Raw genomic sequence first — 14,611 nt, 5'->3', positions numbered from 1 at the left:
GTAATTTCTTGGCTTGCCATTCCTTCACTCTCTTCACTTTTAAGTTGCCTTTTAGGAATTACAGCATACACACGTGCAAAGGTGGAAAAAATGAATTCCATTTAAAATATTTCAATTTGAATCTACAAAACATCAAAACAGGAAGGCTTAAAGACTGATGATGTAAATAATTAAAAATAAAAATAAAAAAAAAAAAAGCTCAAAAGAAATCTGTTCTAGATTTTCTTTTTTACAATGAAAAATAAAATAAAATATGATCAGGCATTAATTGGAATCAGGGCTCTTCTCTAGGAGTAATGACAAACACATTACGTGAAATGATCACATAGCTCTTCAGGCAACAAACATTGCAATCTTTCCTAATTTGCGATTTTATAATGCAGAAACCAGCTATACAAATTAAAAACCTTTAAGAAAACAGAAATCTTTAAGACTGTTAACCAAGCTACCACAATAGGAGATCTCATTGAACAAGGAGCAGCAGCACAGCCAGCACCAGAAATGGCAAGTCTCACACTGAGGAAGGATGGATCTCATGCACCACTACAGACCAGGAAACGACTGCACAGAAAGGTGTCTGATAGTAGGGAGCAGGGAAGACAGAGGTAAGTCTCTTCTTGGAAGTTGCTTGATGATAAGATCTTTTTGAACAAGTTAGAACATGATCATGATTTTTTTTTAACATGAAGGTTGATACATGGTCACTGGAAGAGGTTATCCAGAGAGCATCTTGAATCAGAGATATTGCAAAGTTCACTGGAGAAGTGGCTACAGCAATATAACATGTTATAAATGAACGTGTACCTTACAGTACTGATTATAAATAGCAATATTTCCAAAGTCATGTCACAAAATTCTGCTTGAGCCAAACAAGAATCTTTAAAAGATCAAGATCCTTTAGATGCTGATTTTCTCAATGAGCATTTGATGACAACTTGTTTGTCTGGAAGTTGACAGGTACTAATTAGAAATGGCATCCTTACTTACAGAAGCTAAAGATCATGCTCATATGATTAACACAAATTCCTCCACAGTTGTGTAGCATTTTGGATGCAATGCAGCAGAGATCTCAAACTATCTCTGTGCCCATTTACAGTGCCAGATTGTGACACCACAGTTCATTTTTTTTCTTTCTGAATTCCTTTTAATTCTTCAACTTCTGAGATGTGTATGTATATATATTGTATATTGTACATATATGACTTTATAAAGGTTACAAATTCAAATCATTCTGATTAATGCTTGCACTTTCCCAAATACTACACTTAAGTCACAAATACACATGAAAAAATTTATGCAGAACACATATTAACTTAGTGCTTATGATTGCTTAGAAACACTAGAGAAAAAAACGAGCATTTTTTGCAATGTAATTACTAGCAGATTATGTAGTCAATGGTAGCATTCACCCCAGAATCCAGCCAATGTGGAGCCCAAGCTACCTATCCCAGCACTTCAAACCACTTAGCACTTCCCATGAACACATCTCAGAAGCTTCCAAGGGCCTTTCAAAAGAGGTAGGCACTGCACAGTGTCTTGGATCTCACTAACTCCACTGGGAATCCAGGTAGATTCCTTTAGTTGCACAGTTTTAACACTCTTTCCTGCTATCATAAAGGCACACTGTTAACCTCCAAAACCTGAGCTGCAACTTACAAAACCACATACAGAAATTTGTATGCAATAATAAATTGTCAATTTTGTTTCTTGCAAGGCCATTCTATAGTCTTGATGCATTCATTGACTATGGAGTCTCACTGTTATTTTCACGGCGGACCTCCTAGTGTTCAGCACCATTTTTCACTGCAAGTGAGCAATACGAAACGAGAATGTTCAGACTGCCAATGTAGATAAAAATAGTAGATGAGGGTTTCTTTGTACTTGCATGAAAAAAACAGCCCCAAGCTATGCACAATGAGCTCAAACAATTTGACTGCACAAACTGAAAAAAGGCAGCAATTGCTCCAAGGAATACTGACTTAAAATTCCAAAAAGGTTTAATATGTTTTCCAGCATCCTACTCACCTTTCTCTCCCTGACATAAACTTTTTTCTTTCCTCATAATGAACTGCTTAATGTGGCTCAATGCCTTCTATAAATGACCTTTGACACCTTTGCAGCATATTCAGATGTGTTTTATAACCTGTTTCATTTAGTCAAACCTTAAGTACAGAAAGGACAATTTTACATTAAGTCAGAGCAATGTGAAGTAGGAGTGACGAATTCACAGCGTCTCCTGTTAGATGCTTTGTACAGGACCAGTTACTGATGTCTCTGTGACATGCGTATCTGCAATATTTTCTCAGGTTTGCTTAATCTGCAAATGGCAGAGTATGATTAAACACCATGACCCATGTCCCAAAAAACCAAAAACTGAGCAATCCATTTAAAATCTTCAACAACTGCATACAATGTAATGGCACAATCTAAATCTAATCTCATAAAAAGCTATGAGCAAGACTTCAGTTTTTACCCAGTATTCCTGTATCTATGCATTCCGCTGTTCTCTTGTTTCATTTCCTCCCAGTGGAAGCACAGACTAAAACACAGTTTTGCTTTAAAAAGAACATCAGCAAATACAACAATAATACATTTTTGTTTACCTAATAGATCTTATTCAGGAGAAGCTGCCAAAAAATGAAAAAAAAAGAAACGAATGCACATATATCAGAATGTTTTACAGAATCATCCTGAACTCTTCACAGTTTAACATTACCACTGTCAGGAAAAACATATACAAGTTTTTGTTTTTCATCTCTGGATCTGACTTACAGATTGAACACAGCGAGCAATAACACACCCTACATTAAATATGGGTGATGGAAAAGAGAACAAAGCACTTTCTTTATGTTTCTGATACGAGCCTCCTACCACTCGTTTATCAATCCAAATGTTCCATATATTATTATTCTCCCAAAACACTCTATCTTCCAGGCTATTGGCCCTATTGAGCATTCTGTAGGCACATTAGTAAACTTCCCAATGATGCTTTTATTGGCTGTTCCATGCATCAGAAATACATATTTTAGACAAAGTTTGGATCAAGAGGACTGTACTAGGAAAGCCTTCACAGTACTCACTAATAAGTGAACTTAGATCAGTAAGAGTAGATGGAATTTCCTGTTCTGAGGTCCCCATTTGAACGTCAGTCAGGAGTATCAAAGAGAGTAACTCTAACCTGTGGCCAATTATTACTGTTCACACCACCCTGTCTGTAGTTAACAAACACTCACATTATCACCATCACCCCCCTCCCCAGCACTTCAGCTGTCAAAATCAGTAACAGTTCTGGAGGTGACTCTTGCAAGGCAGGCCTCAGTCACAAGGATGGCAGGGCAATGCTCAGCATGTTTGTTTTCTATTGCTTTTTCAAAATGGAACATTTCAGCAACATTCAATAGCAATGACACTGGTAGAAAGAACAGATATTTCAAGAGCTAAGCTATTTCTTCCTCATATGTGTGCATGTGATACTATGAGAATATACACCAAGACTTTTTATGGAGGTACTAATTGGTTCATTAGTACCATTCTTCAAGTAATCACCTTTTCTCTCAGAAAATCTATATGCAGCATTTAAACTTCCCTGAATGAGTCTGTAAGTACTAAACTAACTACACTAGACTAAAGTGGCAGCATTAAAATACCCATCCTTGACTGAAGTACAAACAAGCCAAACTATTCTGAAAATTCATTTGGTAAATTTTATGTAATTAAAGCAATAGAACTACTCCGGATTTAAATTGCTAGAAGGAAGCCTGTTTTTATTCCCATTGCAACCCTTTCACATTTTGTTTTTAATAATGTCTTTTTACCACTTGGATGAAGGCCAAATTGCTCTTTTTAATGAAATGAAACAGTTCAAGTGCTCTTTGTGGGTGGTGGCTTTTTTTCCCCCCACAAGGAAGTCCCCTAAGAACTAACACTTGTTGGTCCAATTTTCAGTACATGGTTTCTTTTGGGAATATCACAAGTAGCTCTAAGGAACATATCTGAAGATGAGTATTAACTAATGTTTTAGAACGAGAGCAGTATATTAACTGACTAGTTCACACCACGAGCACAAGTACTGAAGCTGACCAAAGAAGCAACCTGTGGAATTTGGAAAAAAAAAAGAGCATATTGTTACATAACCAAGTTTATAATCTGATCAGTAGCGCAAATCATTTCCAGAATAAACATATCTATACTGGTATATTTTATGCACATTCTTATGTTTAAATAATTTTCAAAGATGATGTGCACTTTGGCCCAGAGAGCCAACTGTATCCTAGGCTGCATCAAAAGAGAGATGGCCAGCAGAGTGAGGGAGGTGATTGATCAACTCTGCTCTGCCTTTGTGAGACCCCATCTGAAGTACTGTAACCAGAGCAGGGGCCACCATCATAAGAAAGGTGCAGAGGTGCTGGAGCAGGTACAGAGAAGGCCATGAGGATCACGAGGAGCACCTCTCCTATAGGGACACACTGAGGATATGTCTCTTGGGAGACCTCACTGCAGCCTTCTATCACCTAAAGGAAATCTACAGGAAAACTGGAGAATGACAGGGAGTGTAGTGACTGGACAAGAGGGAATGGTTCTAAACTAAAAGAGGGTAGGTTTAGGTTAGGTATTAGGAGGAAGTTCTTCACTATGAGGGTGGTAAGGTACTGGAACAGGTTGCCCAGAGAAACTGTAGATGCCCCATTCCTGGAGGGGATGGAGGTGCTTAAATCTAGGTTGGATTGACTCTGGGCAACCTGGTCTAGTGGAGGTGTCCCTGGTAAGGCAGGGAGTTGGAACTGGAAGCTGACAACAATTCCATGGGGATCCCACTGCTCTGTTCAGAGTCAGAGCTGGGCTGGAAGTAGCACTGGGTGTCTCAGGAAGCTCACTGCAGCAGGCCAACAAATTGGGCCTCCATATTCAAAGATCTTGGCTTCTCTCCAAACAGCAGAAAGATTATCTGAAAATTGATAGCTGCTGTGAACTCCAGGAGGTTACAGCAGTCTCTTACAATGACTGAGTAGTGCTATGTTAGAGCCATACTCTTTTCTTACATACAACCCCTGAATTAACAGGACAACCATAAGAACATCATTAAGGGCAAGATTCAGGCTGCATAACCTGCTGTGCATAAATGAGAAGTCCCTGTACACATTAGGATGATCTTCATCTGTCAGGCTGTGAATCACCTCATCATCTTGTTTTCTAGAGTATCTATGAATTTGTTATGCCTGTTTCATATGTATAGGGTTCAGCTAATGTATATGGGCTGGATTTTGTGCACTCATAAAAATAAAATAAAGATAAAGCAAAAGATAAAAATAACACAATAATACTACATTGTCAAGGAAGATACAAGTGGAGAATTACAGTAATTATAATACATAATAGAATCATCATAGCAGTCAATCTTCACTGCTTGCTTTTAGAGATTATATAGGTATAGAAAATCCTGGGAAGGCAAGAGCAGCTTGTTTTCTGAGAACCACAGATACACAAACTGCAAATTTCACTTATGAGACTTCAGTTATGCTAAGCTTAATTCCATTGCTTTGTTGCTGTATTACAAACAAATGATCAAAAGGGGAAAATTATTTGCACACATGTTCCTTATGACAAAACTGTAATTTTGAACAGCGTCTGAAGAGCACATCACTATCCCCTGGGGACAAGAATCCAACCTCAATTTAGTTAAATGTGGGAACAAATATTTAACAGAATCTCTGCACACTGGTGGAAAGCTATCAGAAGAAAAACCTGTAAGGAATTACTTGTTACAGAGCTGGTGGTTTCTCTGCATGGAAAAGCAGAACAAGAGCAGATCCTCATGTTCCTGACAGTCCAGCATCCCTAATGGAGCTCCCAAGAGTGTGGGAGGCTCCACTTCAGTCCTTCCCTGGGAGACACAAAACTGCCAAGCTTTGCCTTGTAATATTCTCCTTCGTAGATGAGGGGATCTGGCTGATGCAGTCTCCTGTGTGCACTTCCGTCCCAGAGATGTGAATTTAATTTTAAGGATATATTTCCTCTCTGCAATAGAAGTTGGCATTAAAAATTCTATGTGGATTTCAACTAGGGAATTCAACTAGTGCCTTTTTTCCAATTCAAGACCATGTACCTTCTATAAAATGTTACACATCAGTGGCCTGAACATTAAACATGCATAATTTTATGTAAAGATAAAATTATAGTGCAACAGATACAGTTTTTCTTCTCATGATAGAGCTGTTGACACCAACGTCTGTCCAAGTTTGAAGTGACAGCCTCAACAACTGTTCCACATTTGATACTCGCAAAACACACCGACAAGAAATCAGGTTGATCTGGCCAACATTTCCAACTGAAATATGCCTGCACCATTCATGTAGTCTCACCTCACAGATGCCTATTTCAGAAAGCAACTAGCAAAACACTCCAGGCTTCACAAGTGAGAGATAAAGGTCTTTTAGAATTGAAATGACTTTATCTTTGTATTGAAGTTATCAGTATCAAGAGTCATTACGAGTCTTCATAATCTCCTTTCCTACCAGTAGTTAAGGCAGGCACACGAACACATATTTACATCTAGAAAGAAGGCAGAAAATGGACCTGAACTTTCTTAAGCACAAAGCCACTCCAGTGAAGCTGCAGCATGACCAGATTACTGCCCTGGTGGTGATGTCCTGCAAATGGGAGAGATGTCCCCTGTGGGGCTCTGTGCACCACTCTTATAACATTGAAACCTATGAAATCATTTCTGAAGTTACTTACCAAATCCTGTCATCCCTCCAGACCAAAGATCCCTACCACCAGCAAGCCAGCTCTTACTTAGCTTACTCAGGGATGACTGGATATTAGATGGGGATGGGCTTCAGGCTGTGTAGAAGCTGGGATGTAAGTTCCCAGCAGGGGAAAGAATCTGCTCCCCAATGCAGTATTCTTCTGGAGGGTTTACTTCAAAGAAGCACAGTGGGGCTCAGAAAAGGTTGCAAGGCTTCAGTCATGAGGACTCATTTCCCTACAGCAAAATTCTCTCCTACATTTTTTTAATATAAGACAGAATAGCTCCACTTGAAATTGATTCATTTCCTATTAGAAGTGCAGTAATAGTGTACAGTATGCTGAGCAAAATCATTTGGGAGAAATACGCCTTTTTTCAAGTCTACCAAAATACAAAAATACAAAGAAGTCTTTTTTTACTTTTATCTTTTTCTACTCATTATTTATCTAAAGTGCCCCTGTTACCAGAATCAGCAGTTCATACACACTGATGTCATCTTAAATGTACCTGAGAGTAAAAAGGTACGTTGTTACCATCTTCTTATAGACAAAGGTAAAAAAAAATAGACAGATGAAGTGTATTTGCTCCAGGAAACAGAAACATTTGTGTCAAAGGAAGGAATCGAAATCCAATCTCCTGAACACAGGGCTTGAAACTGTCCTTCTCTGTGATGCCATGTCTGTCCTGAGCTTCACTGCCCACCCTGACAATTCCAGAACTGCAACAAATTATCAACTTACAGCAAACACTCTTTCTCATCTATTTCGATTACTGTACACTGACAGAAAAGCAGTTCAAACAAAATCTGATAGACACTGAGTGATCTGTAACCAGGTAAGACTCTGGACATTTGGTAATGTGATCAAGCAGGGAACTGACTCCATAGTTTCTGATGTCCAAAATACAAACTTAGGAAGAAAAGTCTGCAGTAGTGCTTGTTTTAGCTTTTTGGATTGAAGTACTACTCACAGTTATTCCTGGGGATCACTTTCCCTGTAAAATAAAGTAGTAGTAGCTTGAATGACAGTAGTAGGAATATGTAAGGCATTGGTTTGGCCTTTTACGGTCTTATCTGTAGCTGGATAATGCCTCTTTGAAACAGAAAAGCTCATACACTAGCGCCCTTTTGTCATACAAACATTTAAGCAAGAAACATGATGGTTCGCATGAATTCAAACCAAAGTATTCATATCTACATTTATGTGAGCGTTCATTATAAGTGTTCCCAATGTTATTATTATGCAAAACGGTAAGGGAGAATTTTATTTACAATCCTGCTTCTACAATCATTTACCCTAAAGAAATCACATCATCCATCTGTAAGTCCAGCAAATTAAATTCCCGTAGGGCAGCTGGCTCTGTGGAAGGGGTTAGAATATTTTTGCTAGAAGTAAGAATCTTGACAAGACATGACACAATATTGTAATAATACTGTACACTCTAGGCTCTATCTTATTATTATTCCTCTGACACGATCGCTGTGCAACATTTAATGTTCATTAGCAACAATATTTATTCTGGAGTCAGGCTTATTGATATTATAATAAGAACTCAATTTCATAAATCCCAGAACTATAATTAGATTTGTAAAAAACAAATATGTAGACAATGGTCAATAGATCAAAAGCATTTATTGCACAGATGTATTCAGACATTAATTTGAACAGAGTACACACACTAAAGCAAACTTAGCGTGGTGTCAGAGAATATGGGGCATATGTTGATAAGACACAGTAGAGATCTCCTGGCATGTCCTCATTTGTTACAAAATATGTGGCTGTGGAACAGCACTAAAATCTGATTCTAAAAGAGTACTGAGTGGAGATCGTATGATATTTACTACAGAGAACAGGTATGATTCAGAATACTTTCTATAAGGTAACTGCATGATTATAAAGGATGGCTTTAAAAACAATGGTAGCATTTACAGATTGAGTGAGTTTTGTATCTTTATAAGAAGATACGTGTGTGTATATATGTATATATACCAGTTGGAATTCATTTAAAAAAAGCCTTTTCCTGTGTTAGCTCACATCTATACTTTACTTCATAATATAGGATGATAGTATGGTTATCATGTTCCCAAAAAACTGAATATGTCAGGGTACAAAGAAACTTCACCTAGGCTGTATATCCAAGTTCTTTCTCCATTTATGAATTAGCCTTGTACGTACATCCAAAAATGGTCTGGGCATATTTGAAAAATACATAAAAGTTTCTATTGCAATACTGCTCCTTGCCAAACCTGGAATCAATTTTTCTAGCAGAATTCATCATACATTTAAATTATATGTTTGTCCATGATTTCCACAGTTGGTTTCAGTAACATAATCATTATTCTTACAATGCTTTACTAATACGTTTATCATTTCAGATCACAGATTTTTTGCCAGCTATCTGTTTTGATGAGTGTTTCAGGCAATATCTTTTGTTAAACGTGGTTGTTGCCTAACTCACTGCACAGTTTTTGCTTCATCATTGAGTAAAAAACATACAACAAGCGAACCTATTTGTAGCCTACAAAGCAGTACAAGGGCTGAAATGTGCTGCTTTCCATGTGAATAGAGCCATTCCTTAACATTTTTCAAAAACAAACTTTTCAAAAGTTTGTCATAACAATTGAACAAAAGGAACCGGAGGATGAATAATTCAAAGATACATTCAGAAAAACAACAATGGATATGTTCCATATTTTTACATATTTCACTCATCACAGCCTGGTACAAGGTGCAGTATGTGAGCTATTCCTTCAGGAAAGGGAAAAGCATTGCTACTGAGTAGTGAATTAGGAAAAGAAATTCATAAGCAAAGAAAATCACATATTTGCAATAAAAAAAGATATGAGAATTGATAAAGCACAAGCTGACATAGTTACCATGAGTAAAATTAAAACAAGCAGTAAAAGTTCCCTAAGAACAAGAAGAGAACAGGAAGAGAAGAATGTTATACAGTGCAAAGCACAAGATTGAAAGTAATTCTGAAGTAACAGGACCCTCAACCAAGAAGAGGGAATTGAGTTTTGGTTTCACATTCCAATAGGGTAGCAAGTAAAATATAGATGCCTTCATTACCAGTTTTTGAAAGCGCAATGTTCTATATCACGAGTTCAACAAAACGATTAATTCATCCTGAAATTAAACTTTACAGGCTATCATTTTACCATGAAAAAATGATTATTTTGGAAGTTTAACTTAAAAGATTTTCTTTTCCCCTTCAATCCCAGCTTAAAATGAAAATTCAATTATAGCAATAAATACTACTTAATCCACATTTTTGTTTAGCTTTATGGCTGTATTTTTGCTCCATTGTACGAAAGAACTATGGTAACTAAACCTTTTGAAAAGTGTCTTATCAGAAGGGTCGGTACCCTGTACAGACTTTCACACACAATTTCAGCATCTTACATCTTCATAAGAAATGTGTATTTTGTTTTAAAAGATAAAGCATAGAACTGCCTTCAGTAAGTGCTTTTTAAAAGGACTAAAGTGCAGAATATTTGACTAGCTGGGCTGTAGATCATTCCTGTTTCCAGAGACTTTCCACCACCAGAGTCTTCCCACCACCTCAGGTACATTGCTTCCAGAACATAGCAGTACACTAGAGAAGTATACAACTCTCCTTTCTCATAAACAGCACAAACCGACCTGGTTCCATACAAGAAGTTCTGAAATCATTGCTTTCTTAAAATCTGCCCTGAGATACTTTACCCCAAGTGAGGCTAATAAAATGCTCCTACCACAAGCAGTACGAGGAAATTATGCAGCTTGATATGGAAACCTCAAACTCAATAGGAATATGAGCTGATAAAATTATCCATCCTAATGTGAAGGTCAAGTTGTAAAAAGCACCTATGTCTTCTAGGGATGCTTGAATACATTACTTAAAATAACAAGCACTTCAAGAAAGTCTTCAAAACTAGTTTCACTGTCCCCTGTAAGCTGTGCAAAGTAACAACTGCAGATAATAAAGTCAATGAAAATAAAAAGCCTTTGATTATGGTGAGAGAACATCTGGAAAAATGCAGATGGTATCAGCAACCATTTGTAAGTATTTGTAACAAACACAGGAAACATCGTCCAACACATCCATCTCAGTAGTGAGACCTGTTTTAAAGAACTTTTCTATCACAAGAAAATAGGTAATAAGTCACTACTACCTGATATGCCTTCATGATATTGACAGTTCCTTCTCCATTCTGGCCTGGGGATCCTTGGCTCTGTAGTAGATTTCTCACCGTTTCCTCCATTCTAGAGAATGAAAATATTTATATAAGTCAACTGCACGGAAGAAAATTTAGAGCTGCATTCAATGTTTCCATTCTTTACAAGAGCCAAATGCATCCATGGCTACCATGAAATTAATATTTAAAGGAAATCCTGGCCTTATAATGTTCTCATACTCCATGTTATGAATAACACATTAAGAACACTCTTTTATCTCTGAATATGCACAGTAATTAGGTGCACTGTTAAAATCCTACTGTAGCTCAGTTACAAAAATTAAAAACAAGTATCAGCAGCAAGCTCACCTTGTCAACACTATAACCAAACGACATGATAAAATTACTGTCATTTAGGAACAAAATCAATCAGATTCAAAAAGAAACTGCTGTGTTTCTAGCCAATTGTCAGCTTTGTGCAATTTAGACAGACTGTCAAATACATTACCAGCATTTACTCACTGATAGGTTCAGCAGCGTGTGCCAGTACATTTGTTTATGGAGGCACAGCTGCTCAATACATTCACCTCTTTGCCCTTTCAAAGGGATGTAAAAAGCAAGTGTTGCCTACAATCTGGTGTTACCATCTCAGGAAAACATAATCAACCTCAGTTCCATCAGTGAAAAGAATGTTTGCACTCTCTTTTTGGAAGGTGTTAATGGCTACCATCAAAAGCTGTCTTTGATCTTCCTCCATTCATCCAGCATAGTAGAGCTCTGCTCCTTCACACAACAGGACCACTGTAGTCACTTAGTGAGGCCAACCAAGGTAAGTCATCAGTTAAATGCTCCCGGCAGAGTGGATGTCACTGAGAGTGTCTGCATGCCCAGTCCATGGGACTGAAGCAGGTTGCACCTCTGCAAGTATGGGTAAGAAGAGGAAAAAGATCCCAAGTCAGAGCAGCAGTGATGGACAAAGCAAGGAAGAAGGAGGGTTTCAAGACAGAAGTTGGAAAAATGACATGCAGCTGCAGCTCCTCGTGCTTCTCCCTCAACCACATGCTCACTTTTATGGCACTTTTTCAGCTGTGCAGAAGCAACAGTTTTTCTCACCTCCATTTTCATATTTTCAGTTCTTTTCTATTGAGGCTGTTTCAGTCTGGAAGACACAGCTGGAAAAACAGTCCGGTTTGGAAGAGGGCTAAGAAAGGCACAGTGCTATGGGCTGTGTGTGAGGTGACATCCAGGCGAGAGAGGAGGATTAACACCTTGCACCACATTGCCAGGTAGGCATCAGAACAGCAGCCTTGAAAAACACTGGTATTACCAGGCACATCAGGCTGAAACTGCCTGCTGCTGTTCACTTCTACAGTGCTTGGGGAAACCAGGACTTTTATGCACCATTCTCTGCAAATGCAATTGAGCAGAAGAATTATTCACAGCATATCATATTTTTTTTTTTTAATATTATTTCTAAGGTAACAACCCAGTGAGACAGCAAATATTAGCTAACTGCTCTGGCGAAAGGCCAACAGCATTATCTTTATAGAAGCTATGTCTGCCTCAAAGCCTTTCTGCTCTCTCAGTCTTATCAGAATGAATGGTGTTGGCTAATTTAGCAATAATATGATGTTTTACTGGGTTTTCTCCTTGCAAGCCAGCCAGCTATGCTGCTTCTTGAGAAGCTGACGCTGTGAAGTATTCATGCTGCCAAGATGCCCACTGACATTTTCCTTATTCGTACAATGGGGTTTTTGTCATTGATGCGTAGACTTCTACATTGCCAGAATGCCCACAGAACACTTGGACCATCTGCTGACCAAATGTGAATAAAAATCAGCCAGCTCTAATCTCTAGTGTAGACAGTGGTGCAGATTTTCAGTTGCAGATTGCAACTATTTCCTCTCACAGGCTGCCCTTAATCAGACTCCTCTTACACAAAAGCATACATCTTTTTGGTTCATAGTGGATATTTGTTTAGTCCTCACTGACTTCATACACCTTCTTCATACACTTACTATTTCATTTTTTTAAATGGATGACGTAGTATAATTCTTACTGTAATTACTACGTTTCTATATATGTTTAGAAAGTATATCCTACTAAACAAAATCAATCATTAAAAATCAAAGAAAGGGTAGGTTCCACTTTCACTAAAGAGACCTTTTTCCATTTATGTCTAGTAGTATAAATGAAAGCGAAGTTTAGTTACATATTATTATCACCAATAAACCAGCATAATCTTGAAAACTTCTGGAATTCAGTAGGTCATTTCACCTTCAATCACGTGCAGGTGTTCAGGACAACAGATCTGTGCTATCTAACTGCCTTACAGTGACTGGCTTGCACATTGCCTCATGTGGCAATTAGTAACACCACTGAGCAGCACATAGATTTCTAAGCAACAGAACAGAATTTGCAATATGACAAAGCTCTCAGTTAAACACAGTGCAGTCTTCTTGTTTTCTTTGCTGCTATTATTACACTTTTAAAATGCTGACAGTCATGCAGCTGAACCACAGGTATAGCAGAGACACCGCCTGTGCTGTCATGTCACTATAAAAGCAGCAAGGAGAGAAGCACGGGGTACCCATAGAGCATCCAATAACAGAAAGAGCAAACCACTTTCTGTCAAATATCACGTATAAATATGCTTATAGTCAGATTTACTGTGGAGCTCTGATGAACAGTGCTCCTGCAGCTCACAAGCTGCTGCTTCTTCACCAGCACTCCAGTTTGCCATTTTCTAGTTAGGATTGCTTAACCAAACATAGCACGGAGTAATAACTGAGGCTTGCTTCCCATCAATTAGAATCTCTGGAGTCTGAATTAATGGCACACTAATTAAGAAATGATTGTTATATTACAAACAATAACATTTTCCACAGTGTTAAAGAATACAAAATTGGTTGATACTCCGTAAACTGAACATGAAATATAACAAAAGCAAATTTTGGAAGAAAAACCTTTCAGGACAGGCTATCTCCGCACACCACAGGGGACCTTTCCCCCTTCTGGTAACCACTAAAGTCACCCACTCTTAGCTATGGTTATAATACGCTGGATGGACCCACTCCAGCATTAAGCACTTGCTGATCACAGCTAGCACAGTTATCCCCCACGCGTGTATTCTGTCTGCTTGCTGGCCAATGCTAGAAAACCTGTTTTGTCAAGGATTCTGTGTATCTTACATAACTATCAAGCTGTTACAATCTGCAAACTGTCTCTAAATCTCACCATTCTGAGTCTACTTTTTTCAATCACTTTAAAAACATTTATCCCATCCCCCACTTTTTTTTCTTAGCATTAAGTGTCTATTCATCTGAAGTATCTCAGTACCATTAAAATTCCTCTTACATCTATTATTTGAATAGAAAATTGAAGTTTTCTTAAACTGAAGTGTTCCTTTCAATTTATATTAAAAAAAAAAAAAAGAAAAAAAAAAGAAAGATTTTCTTCAGGAGAAAACCAAATGAAACCCAGGTTTGAGACAAGCTTTTAAAAGTTTCTTGTCAAAATGCTGGAGCAGAGAAACAGTCCTTCACCAGCCCTAAACCAAGGATAACGTTCTGAAAGCATTAAACAGAGAATAAATGAGTCACTTTGAGACTAGAATCTGCTCATGGAATACAAGAGTTTAAGGAACATAAAATATTAATGTTACTGTGGGAAGCACTATCAGGTTTTCATCCAGAATATTATCTGCA

At 37.9% G+C, this 14,611-nt stretch overlaps 1 protein-coding gene across 8 annotated transcripts in view; it reads right to left on the bottom strand.

Annotated features, from left to right (window-relative positions):
• Window positions 1–14,611, bottom strand: part of NCKAP5 (NCK associated protein 5) — a 337,810-nt gene that overhangs the window by 113,249 nt on the left and 209,950 nt on the right. For all 8 annotated transcript variants that reach the window (XR_014947868.1, XR_014947867.1, XM_085552172.1 and 5 more), the window contains one exon: window positions 10,902–10,992. Coding sequence is in view for 6 of the 8 variants with exons in the window: in XM_085552172.1 (XP_085408298.1) it covers window positions 10,902–10,992 (91 nt within the window). In the remaining 2 variants the exon portion in view is untranslated. The remainder of the gene's footprint in view (window positions 1–10,901; window positions 10,993–14,611) is intronic.

The sequence above is a fragment of the Coturnix japonica genome, chromosome 7 (assembly GCF_054131305.1).
Source record: "Coturnix japonica strain WE chromosome 7, WE-NBRP24, whole genome shotgun sequence".
NCBI lineage: Eukaryota > Metazoa > Chordata > Aves > Galliformes > Phasianidae > Coturnix > Coturnix japonica.
The sequence above is the reverse complement of the archived record's forward strand: the minus strand, read 5'-3'. Positions and strand labels throughout refer to the sequence as shown.